Below are 20,330 nucleotides of genomic sequence, written 5' to 3' on the forward strand. Positions count from 1 at the left end.
TTTGTTTCATTATTCAATGTTGAACATCAGAATATTTATTTGTTATATATGACTTCATTTTGAATTGAATAGCTCTCGAGTTTTCACTCTGAATAACTGAAATATACACCATTGAATTGCAAACATGACTGACCAAGAAAAAAAAGTGTCTCACTGGGTAACAGAAGTCCCATGAATCTTTACTCAATATTGGTTTCGTTATTCATTGCTTAACATCAGTATATTTATCATGTGTCGTCATTTCAAACTGGATAACTCTGAAATATACACCATTGAATTGCAAACATGACTGACCAAGAAAAGAAAGCGTTTCACTGGATAATACAGATCCCATGGTGCTTTGTTGAGCTTTTAAATAAAGTCAAATATCGTTAAATGGAAGTGAATTGAGAATTATGTGTTGCTTATATTTGACCCCCGTGTTTTGGTGTGAAACATTCTGCAGCCTAAATCCCGTTCAAGTATAAGAAAGGAGGGGTGACAGCAAATCCGCACTGAGCCTGGATTTCCTCATCTCCCTGAGTGGCTTATTCTGATCCTCTGGCATTAAGGCCGAATTTTTCAAAAATGTGGTTCAGTTAAATCTCTGCCATTTCCTCGAATCCAGTTACAGTATTGTTTGTGTCTGTCTATATGAACTGTCTAGCTATGTTTCGGATTGTGATTCAAATATTAATCTGCATCTGGAAAGCCATTAAATTATTTTGTGAACTGAGCAAACTGCCAAGATCCGCAGTTTGTTTTTTAATGTATGGAACAATCTGTCTGGACTGTACGCAGAACAATACTTTTCACTGTGCTCGGTACACGTGACAATAAACCAAATCCAATCAAAGAGACAGTTTCTTACTCGTCTTCAGATTGAACAATGAGCCGCCTTAAAAATTATTCATTCATGGGAGGTGGGGGTCACTGGCTGGGCCAGCATTTACTGCTGTTAAGGGAAATTTACATTAGAGGTTATTCATTTAATCTCTTTATTTTATTATGTTCAATCATTAGCTTATGCCTGCAATAGTGTGGACTGACAACCACGGCAATCTAATTCTGCAAGGACCTGATAAGTAGGGTTAGTGGCGAGTCATTCTTTAACTGATCTACGAACACATCTTCAATGTTCCGATTAATTGCTGAGTCATTCTGTAGCTGACAAACTGACCGTTAACTTTTTAGACATCTGTTATCCTTATAATTGAAAACAGAGTTGTGAGCATTAGATAACAAATGGTTTCAGAGGAATGTGATTGGAAGCTAATTGTTGCTGGGGGGTGCCTAATTGGCCGTGTATGTAACCCCCACAAGCTAGTTAGGAACTAACCCACGTACACGTATAAAAGAGGCGAACTGCCATTGTACAATTGAGAAGGTGACCACGAGCACTGCGGAGTGCCTGGCTTTCTCCCAAAAGCTTTTGCCAATAAATTGACTTGACTCCATTCTTTGGTGTGAATAAGTTATTTACCGAGGATGGGATTCTGTCTCCGGACTCAAGCAGCTGGCCACCCCTTTGAGAGAGCCGGGACAGAATAACCAAATGGTGGTAAAGACTTGAGTCAATTCATAAAAGGTTCAGTGACTGAGAGAATGAGATGGTTGGAATGTCTCTCAGACATTGGAACAACAAAGGAAATGGATAGATATTGAAAAGAAAGATAAAACTACAAAAGCAGGAGTATTGTTAGTACACCAATTGGCTGGACTAATTGAACAAGTATCAACCTCTACCAAAAAATGGACTGAGGACAAAGACAAGATAAGGAAATTAGAATCTAGGGTAAGGGAATTAGAAAAAAGGGATCAGCTGTTGGAGAAGAATCATTGGGGTCTCCTTCCACCTTATGAGACAACACAACAGGGGGCAACAGCCCCCCTCCTACCTCAAGGAATACGGAAGATGTAATATGGCCCCGGTGACCAGGACAAGAACTGAGGCACAACCAAGGGCAACTTATAAACCCTTCATCCCTGGGGAAAGACAGCAAGTATGGGATTTCTTGGGCAAATTACAACCCCAAAGTGCAAATGCTAAATTTTGGACAGACTTAGATACCGTGTGGGTAGGACACCAACTGCATTTGTGGGATATTCACCAGCTGGTCAGAGCCGCGTGCCCTCAGGATAAATGGAGGCTGGTACAGAGGCCTGGACAGACCAATCACCACCAGACTGGTGTCTGGACGCAGGCATTTGGCCTCCTTGTCGAAGTGGACGCCCAACAGGCGGACTTCACCCCATTCAAAACAGCAGTACAGACTGCCACAACTAATTGGATTAAGATTCAACAAAAGGGAGAGGGAGCCTCTGAACATGGGGAACGATTGTTCAGGGCCTGCGATGAATGTTGAGGAATACGGAGAAGAGAAATGGCAAATAAAACAAGAAAACATTAGCGCTTATGGTAGCGGAGGTGCGACACAGCCAAATTTAAAATGTTACAACTGTGGCAGACAGGGACATTTCGCAAAGAACGGTCGAAAACCAAAGAAAGGAAACAGATCTGGGAATGGAGGACCCCGTTGCAGTCACAAATAGGGGACCGAGGAAAAGATAGACTGACCGTCTGCGGCCCCCATAATTAAGAGCAAAAAAGAGGGGAGGATTTATGTGTCTGCACTGGTGGGGGGCTGACAATGTGAAATGGACACAGGAGCATCTATATCAATTACTGACTTGCCCCTGCCTAACTGAAATAAAATGATTCATATAATCAGGGTAGGAGGAAGTAAAACACCCGCCTATTTAAGCGAAACCACGCTGGTGGAAATAAATAACTAGTATATACCAATGCGATTTTATGAATGTTAAAATAATGAGGGAACATTAATGAAAGGATATGTACAATATTACAGTATGTAGATGATATACTGATAGCCTCGGAATCCAGGCAGCATTATATGTGGTGTTTAGCGAATTGAACACTGCGGGATTTAAAGTGAGTCCCAAAGAGGCGCAAAATTGGAAAAGAACGAGTGCTATATTTAGGACATCTAATCTCACAAGGACTCAAAGAAATGCCAGTAGACCTAGAGAAATAATAGGGTCCAACAGATGCTACGCCCAGCAACTGTGAGAGGAGTTAGAAAGCTTTTTCGAATTTGCAAAACTAAAGTGGGTAAATGTGTGTGTGTTCAATAAGGATTTGTGAATTTCCTTTGGTGTTTGTAGTTTTAAAAATGTTGTAATTCACAACCGAGTTTCACATCAATTAGAAGTTAATTCGGCAGCTGCTTGCAGGAAGTTACTTTGAAATTGACACGGCATAGGTCCACCAGGGTCCTAGTGCCCAATGATGACATGAAATACAGAAGGGAAGAAAAAAAAATGATGTTTGGAATGTTAAATACATGGTCGAAGGAGCTTTAGGGAATAAAGATAGTGGACCAGAAATTAGATTAGGAGAATTACTTGCAGTATCAGGAAATGAGAATCTGATGGCAGGAAAGATTTAATGAAAATAGATGCAGGAAAAATTAAGATATTAAAACCAATTGATAACACAGAGGAAGTTTGGGTGAAGCTACCAACTAAAACCACAGGCAAAGTAATCAGTGACGCTGGAAAAAGTAAAGACACAATTGTTCAGAATTTGGGTAAACATACAGTTGAATTAGAGAAGCATGGTGTCTGGAGCAAAAGAAATTGTATCACAATTAAAACACATGACCCAATTGGTGGGAAGACTGTGAATTAAAACCCGTTAGCAGCATTGATAGGACAGATGATAAAGTTAAATGTCATGTTCGGAACTTACCTTCATAACGATCCGGTCATAATCAAAAATAAAGAAATTGAAGTAAAAGCAGCAGCAATACCCGAAATGTATCAGGGTAAGGTTTCGACCGGTTTGGATCACTGAGCGAGCAAAAGAGGAGGAGTTTGTGTTTTTTCGAATCTCACTCGGGGGTGCATGACAGAAGGAGGAGGCTTAACAGGCCTTAATTGTATGATGTACATTAATGATAAAGACAACAAACTATTCAAAAAGAAAAAGGGAAGAAATGATGGCAAAGGAAATCTGGAAGTCGTGGAGAGGGCACTTCTGGAGTATCCAAACACAAATAGAAAGTACATCTGTGCATTTCATTTTTCAGATGGAAAAAATAAAAGACATACTTGTTCGGGCGAAGAAAAGAGAACTACACTCCAGAAAAAAATATTTTAGACAGCATTGGGGGGTAACCCTTTTTGTTGATGGCTCCCGTAAATACATGGAGGGGTTACCCCGGACAGGCTGGGCAGTGGTCAATGACAGGTTAAAAACAATAAAGTCAGGAAGGACCGATGGAGGATTTCAGCACAGGTAGCAGAAATAGTGGCACTCACACAAGCCCTAAAATTATCTGAAGGAAAGGCTGTGAATATTTACACTGACAGCCGGTATGCATTCGGGGTAGTACACGACTATATGACATCATGGGGACGACGAGGATTCATAACTACAGACGGAACCCCAATCAAACACAGACAGAGGACAGAAGCCCTATTAAAGGCTAGTGAGATCCCTAGAGCAGGTTCAGTAATCAAGATCAAGGCCCACCAATGGGAACCAGGAAAGGAGGACCCTGAGTGGACACAATTTAAAGGTAATCAAGCCGCAGATAGAGCAGCACAATTCGCATTAGAACAAGAGGTAGTTGATGAACTCCCAGTAGCTGCAGCAGACCCGATAGAAAACAAAATAGATATCCAAAAGCTGCACGCGGACATCTGAGCGAGAGATGGACAGCATACGGAGTCCAGAGAGGGAATGGTGGTGTGTGGAGATATAATGATAAAGTGGTAGCGCCAGAATGTATACTAAATACCCTCCTGAAATTACATCATGGACTCTCGCACGCAGGAAGGGAAGCCATGACAGCTAGTATGAAAAAGGAATGGTGGTGGAAATGAATGGGGAGAGACATAGCCCGGTATTGCCACCGATGTGTGACCTGTGCGCAATATAATCCCGGTCGATCCATAAAAATGGGACACCAGCCCCGGCCCAAAGGGCCGTGGGAACATCTACAGCTGGACTTCACAGGGCCCCTACCACCATCCCATGGGAAGACGTACTGTTTGGTGATTATTGATCAATTTACCCAGTGGGTGGAAACGTTCCTTACTTGGAATTGCACTGCCACCACGGTGGCCAGAATATTGGCAGAAGAGATCATCCCGAGATGGGGAGTACTGCTACAAATTGATTCTGACCACGGAACACACTTTACTGGGAAAGTAATAAAAACAGTGTGCCAACTCATGGGTATAAAACAAAAATTCCACATCCCCTACCATCCACAAAGCTCTGGAATGGTAGAACGAATGAACTGAACCCTTAAAAATGCTTTGGCAAAAGCTATTCAGGTGTCGGGACTAACATGGACTGAGGTGTTACCCATAATCCTGATGAAATTAAGGGCTACAACAACCCGGACAACTGGTTTGACCCCGTATGAATTAATGACTGGGTGGGCGATGCAACTACCAGAGAACATTATCACTGGTGGGGCCGATGTAGGTCCGCTGAAAGATAGAATCAGATGTTATGTACTGGAGCTGTGCGCCCAACATAAAGAGATGCGTAAATCAGTAAAGGACAGTCAGGAACAATGAGACACACAGAGAGAACTTGAGACACTTCCTGACATCCGTGTTGCTGGGAGTCTAATGGTGAAAACGTTATCTGCAAAACCCGATTTTGCCCCTAAATGGAACGGGCCATACCAAGTTATAATTAGTGGCGATACTTGTGCATGTACAGACATGAGAGGGAAAGGGGTCTGGAAACATTGGACTTAACTCAAGACGCACGCAGGCGACAATTGAAACCAATATTTGAATATATGTGATTTGCTTGGCTTACAGACCCTCTCCTCTCTGACCTCCAAGCAAGCTGAACGGGAACGCGGACAGTAGCGCGCGGCCGGTATAGACTTTGGGACATTTTTTATTTAAAGTAATAAGGATGGATCTGATAAAATTGATACTGTGTTTAGGATTGCTGGGAACAGACAGTTGTCTCCATAAAAGCAAACGAGAATTGCATGTGAATACGTACCTTGTCCTATGTGTATGCAAGGGAATCAGTGGATAGTACATGATATCATAATTTACCATTCGAATGAGAAACGGAAAGCAATTTGGATGATGGAAAATGGGACACTAGACAGCCAGTGATGGACAAAGATCCTTTCGGTTACCGATGGACTGAGTTGTGTGCTGTTTCTAAGGGACATGAGGAAGCTTCTACGGTGCTGCTACCCCAAGGAAGTAAAATGCTTTAGAGGTAGTGGGACATATGGATATAGCCATTGTGTTACCTTCCTGTACAGCAACAGCTATGGTTCACGGTGATTGGACTGGAGGGAAGAACGAAAAAGGGTCTATCGGCACTGGTCTAAGATATGGATAAATTTATAATTGATTTCGGAGCATAATTTAAAATCGCGACATGAACACACAAATGACAAAGATCAGGGATATATGTTAGTCAGTACAATTAGAAGGGGGATATAAACCCCAAAAATACAGGGTCAGCTCAGAGCCAGCTCTCATAGCTCGGCCATGGGGGTCCTACCTGATGCATGGATTGATAATACTTGTCGTTATTATAATTGTATGCTGTATAATCATTGGATGCCTTAATCTATGTTGTAAGATGGCTATGGTTCGGATGATGCCAGTAGACATCACCAAGAAGACATCCCGTTCATGTACACCACCGACCAAGACGGCGAAGACGACGCGGAAAAAGGGGGTGACAAATATGATGATGTGTTTATATAAGAAATGCAAACAAGACAGCAACCGGAATAGTGTTGGTCTGAGGAATTGTTAACACAATTCTTGACCAAAAGGAGGGATTGTTAAGGGAAATTTATATTAGAGGTTATTCATTTATTCATTAGGAATCTCTCTATTTTATTATGTTTAATTATTAGCTTATGCCTGCAATAGTGTGGACTGCTGAGTCATTCTATACTAGCTTACTTACCACGGCAATCTAATTCTGCACTGACCTGTTAAGTATACGGTTACTGGTGAGTCATTCTCTCAGTCACCTACTGACATCTGCCACGTTCCGATTAATTGCTGAGTCATTCTGTAACTGACAAACTGACCGGTAACTATTGAGACACCTATTATCCTTGTAATTGTGGACCAGGAGATGTGCACGATAGTTAACGGATCGTCTCAGAGGAATGTGATTGGAAACTAATTGTTGCTAGCGGGGCCTAATTGGTAGTGTATGTAACCCCCCCCCCAAGCTAATTAGGAACTAACCAAGTGTACATGTATAAAAGAGGCTAATTGCCGTTGTATAATTGAGAAGGTGACCACGAGCACTGCGGAGTGCCTGGCTGTCTCCCAAAAGCATTTGCCAATAAATTGACTTGTCTCAATTCTTTGGTGTGAATAAGTTATTTACTACTTCAACGGGGGTGGGTGCTGAGCTGAAGCCAGTATGGATCATTGCAAAATTTCTTATTTGCCCAAAGTGACTTTATTTTCCTCTTGAGAGCCTGTTTTCACCTTTACACAGACAAATGGTTTATGTAGGAGTATAGAGATGCAATAGAGATGTAATTGTATCAGAGTTCAAAACATCTAGTTTCAGGATTTGTGCTCAAGACACAGCCTGGGCAGAGAGAACAGATCAGAACACCCAGCAGCTGCTATGGAAATGAGAGAGGAAATGAGCTATTCCTAGAATATTTGGTCGATTTCTTAATATGTTATCGATTATTTATTACAAATCTCCCAACGTGAGAAGGTGATTGACTTCTGAGAACTGATTTCTAGTTAACTTAGTTATTTCATAACTATAAGCTGCTAATTTCTTGATTACATACCGCTGACAACATACTGAAGCTACGAGAATGATCTGAATCAGCAGCACAAATACTTGAGCTGCCACTAAGTATAAATGTAAAACCTTTCGACTAAAATGTTGTAACGATCAACATAGATTCATCCTCCCCACATGCAGACCATCTTTCACAATTCTAAATTATTGGCATGTCATAAATACATCTGCTTCAAACAGAAGTTCATGCACTGACTTTAAAGATTCTCCAGCTCTCTGTTCACCTGCATCCACCTTGTGAATATTTTCTGAATACAAATTCCAGATCCCGCTTCACTTTAATTTTACTCCCTCTGATAGGTACTGTGCGGGGGAAGTTTTGTTACACAAAGGGTGGTGGCCTGGAATGCACTGCCAAGTGAGGTGGTTGAGGCAGATATGTTAGAGACCTTTAAGACTGATCTGGATAGGTACATGAGCAGACAGGGTATATGATACATGTGGTTGGTCTAGATAGGACACGTGACCACCGCAGGTTTGGAGGGCCGAAGGGCCTGTTCCTCGGCTGTATTGTTCTTTGTTCTATACAGGGCCCTGGTGAGGCTGTACTTGGAACATTGTGTGCAGTTTTGGTCTCCTTATCTGAGGAAGGATGTTCTTGCTCTAGAGGGAGCTCAGCGATGGTTTACCAGACTGATTCCTGGGATGGTGGGACTGACGTATGAGAGATCGAATCAGTTAGGATTGTATTCGCTGGAGTTCAGAAGAATGGTGGGGATCTCAGAGAAACCTATAATATTCTAACAGGACTTGACAGGGTAGATGCAGGAAAGATTTTCCTGATTGTGGGATTGTACAGAACCAGAGGTCGGAGTCTGTGGATAACGGGTAGACCATTTAGGCGGAGATGAGGAGAAATCTATTTGACCAGAGAGTGGGGAGCCTGTGGAATTTGTTACCACAGGATATAGTTGAGGCCAATACATTGTATGTTTTCAAGAAGCAGTTAGATATAGCACTCAGGGCGAAGGGGATCAAAGGATACGGAGGGGAAAGCGGGATTAGGCTATGGAGTTGGATGATAAGCCATGATCATAATGAATGGCAGAGCAGGCGCGAAGGGCCAAATGCTCTCATCCTGCTCCTATTTTCTACGTTTCTCTGTAATCCCTTCCCACACTAAGAGCAGGAGAATGGCCTCTCCCCAGTGTGAACTCGCTGGTGTGTCTGGAGACTGGATAAATCACTGAATCCGTTCCCACACTGAAAGCAGGTGAACAGCTTGACCCCAGTGTGAACTCGCAGATGGCTCCGCAGGCTGGATGAAGCTCGGAATCTCTGCCCACACTGAGAGCAGGTGAATGGCTTCTCCCCAGTGTGAACTCGCTGGTGTGTCTGCAGGCTGGATGACTGAGTGAATCCCTCCCCACACTGAGAGCAGATGAACGGGCGCTCACCAGTGTGAACTCGCTGATGGATCCGCAGGTTGGATAAATCACGGAATCCCTTCCCACACTGAGAGCAGGTGAACGGTCTCTCCCCAGTGTGAATTCGCTGGTGTCTCTGCAGGTTGGATGAATCAATGAATCTCTTCCCACACTGAGAGCAGGTGAATGGCTTCTCCCCAGTGTGAACTCGCTGGTGAGCCTGCAGGCTGGATAACTGAGTGAATCCGTTCCCACACTGAGAGCAGGTGAATGGCCTCTCCCCAGTGTGAACTCGCTGGTGATTCTGCAGGGTGGATAACTGAGTAAATCCCTTCCCACACTGAGAGCAGGTGAACGGCCTCTCCCCAGTGTGACTTTGTCGATGAATCTCCAGCTCCGATGGGAATCTGTATCCCTTCCCACATTCCCCACATTTCCACGGTTTCTCCATGTTTTGGGTCTCCTCTTGTCTCTCCAGATTGGACTGTGTGGATCCCTTTCCACAGAGGGAGCAGGTGAATGGCTTCTCCCCAGTGTGAACTCGCTGATGTCTCGGCAGACTGGACAAATCACAGAATCCCTTCCCACACTGAGAGCAGGTGAATGGCCTCTCCCCAGTGTGAACCCGCTGGTGTCTCCGCAGGGTGGATGAATCAATGAATCTCTTCCCACACCGAGAGCAGGTGAATGGCTTCTCCCCAGTGTGAACTCGCTGGTGTGTCTGCAGGCTGGATAACTGAGTGAATCCCTTCCCACACTGGGAGCAGGTGAACGGCCTCTCCCCAGTGTGACTGCGTCGATGAATCTCCAGCTCAGATGGGACTCTGTATCCCTTTCCACAGTCCCCACATTTCCACAGTTTCTCCATGTTTTGAGTCTCCTCTTGTCTCTCCAGATTGGAAAATCAGTGGAAGCCGTGTCTACACACAGAACATGTGCACTGTCTCTCCTCACTGTGAATGGTGTGATGTTTTTTCAGGCTGTGTAATAGTTGAAGCTCTTTTCACAGTCAGTTCACTGGAACACTCTCACCCGGGTGTGTGTTGTGTGGGTCTCGGTGCTTTTCCAGTCACACTCCTGTTTAAATTCATCTGAAGCCAACCGATTGGACAAACATTTCTCCTTCTTGCCGATGATATTCAGAGCCTGAAGATATTCAGAGCCCGATGATATTCAGAGCCCGATGATATTCAGAGCCCGATGATATTCAGAGCCCGATGATATTCAGATCAGAAGGAATCGAGTGAGTTTGTCATATCAAGGTGTGACATTTGAGATTTCTGTCTATAATTTCTCCTCTTCCAATATCCTTTAAAAACAATTTACAAAAGCCATCAGTTAGTACAGGATAGAAATTCAGAACAGACAATTCTAGTTCCTATGGAACATTATTTCCTCTCTCGTTCTCCAAAAGCTGTAAATCTCCATCCCACACAATCTCCCTCCATTCTCACTCTGCTGTATCTAATATTCACCCTCCCAATTCTCCTGAAGGTACTGATTCATGTTGATTGACAGATCCAAGCTCAGCTCACTGCTTCCTGACCAGGATGCAGAGATTATAATAGGAGCAAGAGTAGGCCATTCAGCCCACTGAGTCAGCTCAACTATTCAATGAGATCCTTGGCCGATCTACCTCAGCACCATTTTCCCACATGGTCCCCATATCTCTTAATATCTTCAATATCTAGAAACCTATCAATATTTGTCTTGAACATACCTGATGACTGAGGCTCCACATTCCTCTGGGGTAGAGAATTCCAAAGCTTCACCACATCCTCGAGTTAAGAGATCCCCCCTCATCTCAGCTTTCACTCTACTTTCCTACCTGTTCCCCATAACCCTTAACTCCATTGTCAATAAAATATTTGTCCAACTTGTGCTTCAGTATATTCAATGACCCCCAGATACAACTGGTCCCTGTGGAAGAGAAATCCAAAGACTAACAACCCTCTGAGGGAAGAGATGACTGGAAATCTATAACGTAGCTACAGTCTTATATTACAACACGAGAAATAATAATACATTCACCTTATTCCAGAACGGTAAATAATATATTTAATTTGTTCCATGTAACAACACGAGACATATCTCTGTCCATTATTAATTTGATGTGGAGATGCCGGCGTTGGACTGGGGTGAGCACAGTAAGAAGTCTTACAACACCAGGTTAAAGTCCAACAGGTTTTTTTCGAATCACTAGCTTTCGGAGCGCTGCTCCTTCCTCAGGTGAATCTTCTTTTTGCGCGATCTTCCTGGAGATCCTCTCCACTTTGAGCCGGCAGTCTGCGGTGTCAATGGTAGCCATAATGTGGAGATGCCGGCGTTGGACTGGGGTGAGCACAGTAAGAAGTCTTACAACACCAGGTTAAAGTCCAACAGGTTTGTTTTGAATCACTAGCTTTCGGAGCACTGCTCCTTCGTCAGGTGAATGTTTACATTACATTATTAATTTAATTGCCCTGAAATGTCAGCCATCTCCTGGGGAACCCACCCCTTTAATTGTGAACCTGAGGAAAGAGACAATCATTTTTTGAAATTTAGAGTAACCAATTATTGTTTTTCCAATTCAGGTGCAATTTAGCGTGGCCACTCCACCGATCCTGCACATCTTTGGGTTGTGGAGGTGATACCCATGTAGACACAGGGAGAATGTGCGAACTCCACACGGACAGTGACCCGAGGCCGAGATCAAACCCAGGTCCTCGGCGCCGTAAGCCAGCAGTGCTAATCGCTGTGCCACCAGAAACCATTCTTTTAGTCAGACAAATAAATGCGCCAACCTGTTGAGGAGATGGGTGGGAGGAGTTGGAAACATTTGTGGAGCCTTGAACCTTCATGTATTTTTTTTCCCCAATTAAAGGTGCAATTTAGCATGGTTCCAGGATGGGCTCAAATGAGGATTCACAAACACCCGCTGGAGGCCCCAAACCCCCAATAAGACCCATTGATTTTATTGTCAGTCTGCAGACAGGAGCTGGAGAACTGAACCCAGGCAGAGGAGAGGGAGGGAGAAAACTGGGAGTGGAGGAAAGAAATGGTGCTGATGCTGAGATGGGATTGGATTTCAGCCCAGGGAGGAGGGAGAGTGTGTGGGACGGGGATTTACAGCTTTGGGGGAACAAGAGAGGAAAAAATGTTCCAGAGAAACTAGAATTGTTTCTTCAGAATTTCTATCCTGGACTGACAGTGATGGCTTTTGTTTGTTTTAATTACAAAAATAAATAAATTTCGAGTACCAATTCTTTTTTTCCCAATCAAGGAGTAATTTTAGCGTGGCCAATTCACCTACCCTGCACATCTTTTTGGATTGTGAGGGCCAGATCCACGCAGACACGGGGAGAATGTGCAAACTCCATATGGACAGTGACCCAGGACCGGGTCCTCGGCTAACCACTGAGCCACCGTGCCTGCCCATGGTGATGACTTTTGTAAACTCCTTTTACAGAATATTACAAGGGGAGGATTTACAGATGGAAACTCAAATCAAACTTCACATCAGGATTTAACAGTCACTCCATTCATCAGGACCAGCATATCATTGGCCTGTGAACGTGGAAGAAGAAATGTTTGTCTGTAGGAAAGATTTTCAAGATCAGTGTGACTGAAAAAATACCAATACACAGACGACTCGTGTGAGAGTGTTCCAGTGAACTGACTGTGGAAAGAGCTTTAACCAGTTACACAGTCTGAAAAAACATCACACCATTCAGAGCGGGGAGAGACCGTACACATGCTCTCTATGGGGACAAAACACAAACGTGGAAAGCGACAAGGAGACCAGCAGCATCCGGAAATCATGGAAATGTGGGGACTGTGGGAAGGGATTCAGATCCCCATGTGAGCTGGGGACTCATCACCGTAGTCACACCGGCGACAAACCATTCACCTGTTCTGAGTGTAGGAAGGGATTCACTCAGTTATCCCAGTGAGGATGTACCAAGATGTGGGAGCCGAGCTGGTGAGCGGCCTTTAATAAGGTTCAGGCTGCTCTGTGTAAGAAAGGAGTTTGATTCGGGGTGGTATACCCGGCAAAGCTGCGGGTGACAAATGAGTCCAAAGACTTCCATTTCGAGACTATGGAGGAGGCGAACATTGTAAAGCAAGGACTGGGGTCCAGTTATCTGTATTGGACAATATCTACATTTCCTGTGGGGTGGGATGGGTGTTGTGATATCCTCTGCATAGATTTCATATTTTCTGATAAAATCGTTTTTCTGTTCGGAGTGAAGGGAGATTTTCTTTATGAAGCACAATGTGGATATATAGGGGGTGGGGAGGGAGACGGGTGAGCTAACTGATGACTAAAGAACTGTTTTTGTTTTACTCTGAGTGTATGGGTGCATATATGGCGGCCATCTTGGGTGGACTCTTGGCCTGTACATTTTGAAGATTTACTGGATAGTCCCTCATGGCAGATTCCGTGATGGAGGGGGTGGGGGCAGACCTCTGATTCAGCTGGTCACCTGGAACGTAAGGGGATTGGGTGGACCAGTGAAGAGGTGGCGGGTTTTCACTCACCTAAAGAATCTAAATGCTGGTGTGGTGTTCTTGCAGGAGACTCACTTGCGGGTTAGAGATCAGACCAGACTGCGGAGGGGTGAGCCAAGTGTTTCACTCGGGCTTTGACAAAGGTTTCGAGGTGCTGCAATTAAAAAAAAAAAAAATTTAGAATACCCAATTCATTTTTACAAATTAAGGGGCAATTTAGCGTGGCCAATTCACCTACCCTGCACATCTTTGGGTTGTGGGGCAGAACCCACGCAAACACGAGCAGAATGTGCAAACTCCACACAGGCAGTGACCCAGGGCCAGGATCAAACCTGGGACCTCGGCGCTGTGACGCAGCAGTGCTAACCACTGCACCACCGTGCTGCCCCTGAGGTGGTGCAATTCTAAACGATAAACAGGTCCCTCTTTTGGTCACTTAAGATCTTTGCGGACACTAATGGGAGATACGTGGTGGTCAGTGGGTCATTGGCGGGTATATTGGTGGTGCTGGTGAATGGCTAAGCCCCTAACTGGGACGATGTGTCATTTGTAAAACAATTGTTGGGATCCATCCCAGATCTGGATACACAACAATTGATTCTTGGAGCAAACATCAATTGCGTACTGGATCCTAAAATGGACTGGTCCAAGCCCATTCAACCGCTACAAAAACAGGAAAAAGGAATGAAACCGGACGGATCACCCGGCAGCGACCCAGGCACCGGAAATGACAATGGCAAATCCAGCAAAAGATAAAGAAAAGCTGTTCATTAGCAGATTGTGAAAGGATTATGGGACACATATTTAGGATTGTGAGCAAGACCGACAGGGGAGATATGAGGAAGAAATTTTACACAGTGAGTGGTAATGATCTGAACTCAATGCTTACACACAAAGGTCGATAATCTCTAGGTCCTGATAACTCGAATGGTGCTGTCAGAATTTGATGTGAGGATCGGTTGTGAGTTTCCTGTCTGCGAATCCCTTTCTCAGCCCCCGTGAAAGAAGTTTACAAAGGCATCACTGCGTTCACTTGCTTTGTTCTTTCGAGTTCAAGGTGAGAGGGGAAAAGTTTAAGGGAGATATGCGTGGAAAGTTCTTTACGCAGAGGGTGGTGGGTGCCTGGAACGCATTGCCCGCAGAGGTGGAAGAGGCGGGCACGATAGCGTCATTTAAGATGTATCTAGACAGATACATACAAGGGCAGGGAGCAGAGGGATACAGATCCTGAGAAAATAGGCCACAATTTTAGATAGAGGATCTGGATCGGCACAGGCTTGGAGGGCCGAAGGGCCTGTTCCTGTGCTATAATTTTTCTTTGTTCTCTTTGTCAGTCTGGAAATAAAATTCAGGAAAGATAAAATTGAGTTTGCTGTGTGTAAATCCTCCCCGACTAATCCCCTTTAAATGAGTTCCCAAAATTAATCACAGTCAGTCCAGGATAGAAATTCAGAACATTCTCTTCTCCCCTCCTGCTCCCTGGTCCAGGATGACCGCTCATGGCCACCCCCCCCCCCCCCCCCGCCGGTTGCACACTGACCCTCTTGTCATCAGCAGTCCCCTGATTTGAGGGCGACGTCTACTCAGGGTTGGATGTTTCTGCCCTGGGTCTTCATGTGACTGAACAGAGCCGCAGAGCTTTGGACACATGGGACAGGATGTCCAATGAATCTTGTATTTACAGTGCAGAAGGAGGCCATTCAGCCCATCGAGTCTGCACGGCCCTTGGAAAGAGCACCCCATTTCAAGCCACACTTCCAACCTATCCCACCAACCCAGTCACCCCATTGCCCTTTCGACACGAAGGGCAATTTAGCATGGCCAGTCCACCGAACCTGCACATCTTTGGACTGTGGGAGGAAACCAGAGCACCCGGCGGAAACCCACGCAGACAGTGAAATGAGACAGTGAAATCTGGAGAGCAGGTTTTCTTCCTTTTCTTTCCATCTCTGCCACCGCTTTGCATCGTCAATAAGACATTGGGACTCAAAGACTAATCCAGTTTGATGGACAAGTTGTCTCCATTCTGAACAATGGGGAACAAGCTCCTCCCACTCATTGAATCATCGCCCCGACAAAGATCACAAACGCGCATGCGCCCTGACGCACATCCAATAAAGATGGCGGCCGTTAACCCGAGCATGAGGAGCTGCAGCCCCGCTCGGTACAAACGGGGTCCCGTCAACATTTCCGAGGTTTGCGGCTTACAACAGCTTTACACAACGTTTCCGCCCACTCCCGCGATCTCTCGCTCCCTCCATATTGTTAAACGCTTCTTACCAATTTCGCATTTGAAAAAGACGCCCTTCTGCTCCGCCATCACCCACACTGCGCATGCTTCAATCAAAGTCTGCCCCCACCCCCCCTCATTCATTCCGATTAGTTGGAGGACCAGCCGCTCCCGGTCGGTCCTCCAGACCCGCCCCTCCTCTTCCTATTTTCCTCGGATGGTGATGTCTCGCATGAGGGGACATAGCTTTAAATTGAGGGGAGATATAGGACAGATGTCAGAGGTAGGTTCTTTACTCAGAGAGTAGTAAGGGCGTGGAATGCCCTGCCTGCAACAGTAGTGGACTCGCCAACATTAAGGGCATTCAAATGGTCATTGGATAGACATTTGGACGATAAGGGAATAGTGTAGAGCTTTAGAGTGGTTTCACAGGTTGGCGCAACACCAAGGGCCGAAGGGCCTGTACTGCACTGTAATATTCTATGTTCTATTGGTCTGGAGCTACCGTCGATCACCCGGGCATTGTGACGGTTCCAGATGGTGAGAGCGGCCACAGGCTCAGGCTGACTCGCTGATTGTCCAATAATAACAGTGAGAGTGTCAGTGGGACAATCAGACAATAATAGTGGAGATGGGGCCCAGAGGAGAAACAGCAAAGGATTCACTCACTTTGAGAGCAACAAACACAGTGTCTGTTCCCATAATAAGAGTCAGGCTCCATTGTGTGAGTGAACACATCATTGGATCCAATGTAGGATCATAGAATCCCCTCAGTGCAGGAGGTCCCCTCAGTGCAGGAGGTCATTCGGCCCATCGGATCTGCAGCAATCCTCTGAAAGGGCAGCACGGTAGCCTTGTAGATAGCACAATTGCTTCACAGCTCCAGGGTCCCAGGTTCGATTCCCGGCTTGGGTCACTGTCTGTGCGGAGTCTGCACATCCTCCCCATGTGTGCGTGGGTTTCCTCCGGGTGCTCCGGTTTCCTCCCAGTCCAAAGATGTGCAGGTTAGGTGGATTGGCCATGATAAATTGGCCTTAGTGTTGGGTGGGGTTACTGGGTTATGGGGATAGGGTGGAGGTGTTGACCTTGGGTAGGGTGCTCTTTCCAAGAGCCGGTGCAGACCCGATGGGCCGAATGGCCTCCTTCTGCACTGTAAATTCTATGAAAGAGTATCCTACTATGGCGAATTCCCCACCCTATCCCCACAACCCCTCCCAGCGACAATTTAACACAGCCAATCCATCTAACCTGCATATCTGTGGACTGTGGGAGGAAACCAGAGCACCTGGAGGAAATCTACGCAGACACAGGAAGAACGTACAAACTCAACACAGACAGTGACCCAAGGTCGGAATTAATCATAGAATCTACAGTGCAGAAGGAGATCATTCGGCCCAATGAGTCTGCACCGGAATTACCTGATCTGGCCAACTCACTGAAATGTGGTTAATTCCGAATTGCCTAGCAAGCCACTCAGTTTAAGTACATTTAGGAATGAGAAACCAAGCTGGTTTGCCCGTGACACTCACATCCCATAAAGAATGGAAAATATCAAAGTGCTGTTTCCAGTGCCGGTTTCAAAGGAATCAGTACTGGGCCCTTCACTCCTGGTTACATCACGGATTTGAAAATAAATGCAGGAACATGAATAAGAAGATTACCTGTGACACAAAAATGATTAAACACTTGATAGTGAGGAAGAAAGCTGGAGGGAAAACAAGGCAAAGGATTACATGATAAATGGCAGGACAGGACTAGTTAGGCCAGAGCTAGATTCGTGTGTACAGGAAGATTGCACTCTAGAGAGTAGAACAAAGAAAACTATGGCACAGGAACAGGCCCTTCGGCCCTCCAAGCCTGTGCCGACCATGCTGCCCGTCTAAACTAAAACCTTCTACACTTCCTGGGTCCGTATCCCTCTCTTCCCATCCTATTCATGTATTTGTCAAGATGCCCCTTAAATATCACTATCGTCCCTGCTTCCACCACCTCCTCCGGCAGTGAGTTCCAGGCACCCACTACACTCTGTGTAAAAAACTTGCCTGTACAGTACATCTCCTCTAAACCTTGCCCCTCGCACCTTAAACCTATGTCCCCTAGTAATTGACCTCTCTACCCTGGGGAAAAGCCTCTGACTATCTACTCTGTCTATGCCCTTCATAATTTTGTAGAACTCTATCAGGTCGCCCCTCAACCTCCGTCGTTCCAACGAGAACAAATCTAGTTTATTCAACCGCTCCTCATAGCTAATGCACTCCACACCAAACAACATCCTGGTAAATCTCTTCTGCACCCTCTCTAAAGCCTCCACATCCTTCTGGTAGTGTGGCGGCCAGAATTGAACACTTTTCTCCAAGTGTGGCCTAACTAATGTTCTATACAGCTGAAACATGACTTGCCAATTCTTATACTCAATGCCGCGGCCAATGATCACAGATCATAGAACTTACAGTGCAGAAGGAGGCCATTCGGCCCATCGAGTCTGCACCGGCTCTTGGAAAGAACACCCCACCCAAGGTCAACACCTCCACCCTATCCCCACAACCCAGTAACCCCACCCAACACTAAGGCAATTTTGGACACTAAGGGCAATATATCATGGCCAATCCACTTAGCCTGCACATCTTTGGACTGAAGGCAGTACAGAGGGGATTTACGAACATCAGCCAGAAATTGAAAATGTTTGCTCAGAGGAAAGTTTGGATAAACTGGGGCGGTTTTCTTTGGAACAAAAAAGGCTGAAGGGAGACCAAAATGAAATTTTGAAAAGCAGCCTGGCTAGCTCAGTCGGTAGAGCATGGGAGTCTTAATCCCAGGGCAGTGGGTTCAAGACCCACTCTGGGCGCTTCAGCTTCTTTAATCTGAGAACATTGAGCTGAACTGTTTTATGGGTGGCACAGTAGCACAGTGGTTAGCACTGTTGCTTCACAGCACCAGGGTCCCAGGATTCAATTCCCACTTGGGACACTGTCTGTGTGGAGTTTGCATTCTCCAGTGTCTGTATGGGTTTCCTCCCACAAATCCCGAAAGACGTGCTTGTCAGGTGAATTGGACATTCTGAATTCTCCCTCTGTGTACCCGAATAAGTGCCAGAGAGTTACTAGGTGATTTTCACAGTCACTTCATTGCAGTGTGAATGTAAGCATGCGTGTGACAATAATAAAGATTATTCTAAATGTATAAAATTCTGGGGGATCATGGTGGCACAGTGGCTGTGTGCCTGCATGCTGGGGACCCGGGTTCGATCCTGGCCCCGGGTCAGTCTGTAAGGAGTTTGCAGATTCTCCCATCGTCTGTATGGGTTTCACCCCCACAGTCCAAATATGTGCAGGATAGGTGGCTTGGCCAAATTAAATTGCCCCTTAATTGGAAAAATATATACATTTATATTTTTTTAAAACTCAAATTTATATATTTTTTAAATTCTGAGGGATCGAAATAGATTGGATAGGAATGTCCTATTGCCTTTGGTTGAGGGATAGATAAAAGGGGGCAGAGATTTAGGGAAGGACTAGGAGGTTTAGAGGGTGGTGAGGATCTGTGACATGCTGCCTGAAATGATGGCAGAAACCATCAAAACATTTAAAAGTATTCAGATAGACATTTGAATTTATGTAACTTAAAAAGCTACAGGCCACAATCTGGAAACTGATATTAGGCTGAATACCTACTCTGTAGCCACGATGAACTGAATGAAATGCAACAGGAACAACAAACTTTAATAAAATCCGGGATAGCATCTCTCACTACTAACAAGGTCAGCAGTTTGCCCCAGTTTAGCTGCCAAGTATGCTAATGCGGTCATTTTAAAATTTACCTGCATACAAAAGAGTACAACAGCAAATTATTTAACTTCCCCAATGTGATCGGTGTATTTAGTCTCAAATCTAACCTGGAATGGTCATTAAAAGTTTCCCAGTCACTCTGATATCTGAAATCTTTGTCCTCAGACAGAACAGACAAACCATTTTACCTCCCAATGATATTCAGGTCCAGATGATTCGAGTAACTCAGTCAGAGGATGATGTGATGTTTGGTTTCAGATTCCCGGTGGCAAATCCTCCTCTTTCCAAAGGAATTTTACTCTCAGTCCAGGAGAGAAATTCACAACATTCTCTCTTCCGGCTTCCGGGTCCAGGACGGCCGCACATGCGCCCTGATGGACCTGAGAAAAATGGCGGCCGCGCAGGCGCCCTGCTGCATATCGCCCCCCGAAACAGATGACAGCCGTTAACAGGGGCCGGTCAGAGAGAAAAACACCGATGCGGCCGCCCCATTCCGTACAAACACCGACCTGTATCAAAAGTGCTGGAACCAAATTATCACCCTGAGGAACGGAATGGAATAATGGTGGATAAAGCTACCCGGAATGTCGGGCGCGGAACAGGAGCCA

The 20,330-nt window shown here is 45.3% G+C and overlaps 1 protein-coding gene, 1 long non-coding RNA gene and 1 other non-coding gene across 3 annotated transcripts in view; 1 reads left to right on the forward strand and 2 right to left on the reverse strand.

The window, feature by feature from the left end:
* Positions 1-20,330, reverse strand: part of LOC140417781 (uncharacterized) — a 48,014-nt gene continuing 27,684 nt past the window's right edge. Inside the window, 1 exon segment of the mRNA XM_072501243.1 lies at positions 1-10,117. Coding sequence (XP_072357344.1) covers positions 8,969-10,117 — 1,149 coding nt within the window. The 3' untranslated portion in view covers positions 1-8,968.
* On the reverse strand, positions 11,279-20,081 carry LOC140418861 (uncharacterized). Its single transcript, XR_011945378.1, has 3 exons — positions 19,911-20,081; positions 13,738-13,861; positions 11,279-11,547 (listed from the first exon to the last, which is right to left on the reverse strand). It is a non-coding gene; the product is annotated as an uncharacterized lncRNA (long non-coding RNA).
* On the forward strand, positions 18,710-18,782 carry trnak-cuu (transfer RNA lysine (anticodon CUU)). Its single transcript has one exon. It is a non-coding gene; the product is annotated as a tRNA-Lys (tRNA).

Source organism: Scyliorhinus torazame, chromosome 5 (assembly GCF_047496885.1).
Source record: "Scyliorhinus torazame isolate Kashiwa2021f chromosome 5, sScyTor2.1, whole genome shotgun sequence".
NCBI classification, from domain to species: Eukaryota; Metazoa; Chordata; class Chondrichthyes; order Carcharhiniformes; family Scyliorhinidae; genus Scyliorhinus; species Scyliorhinus torazame.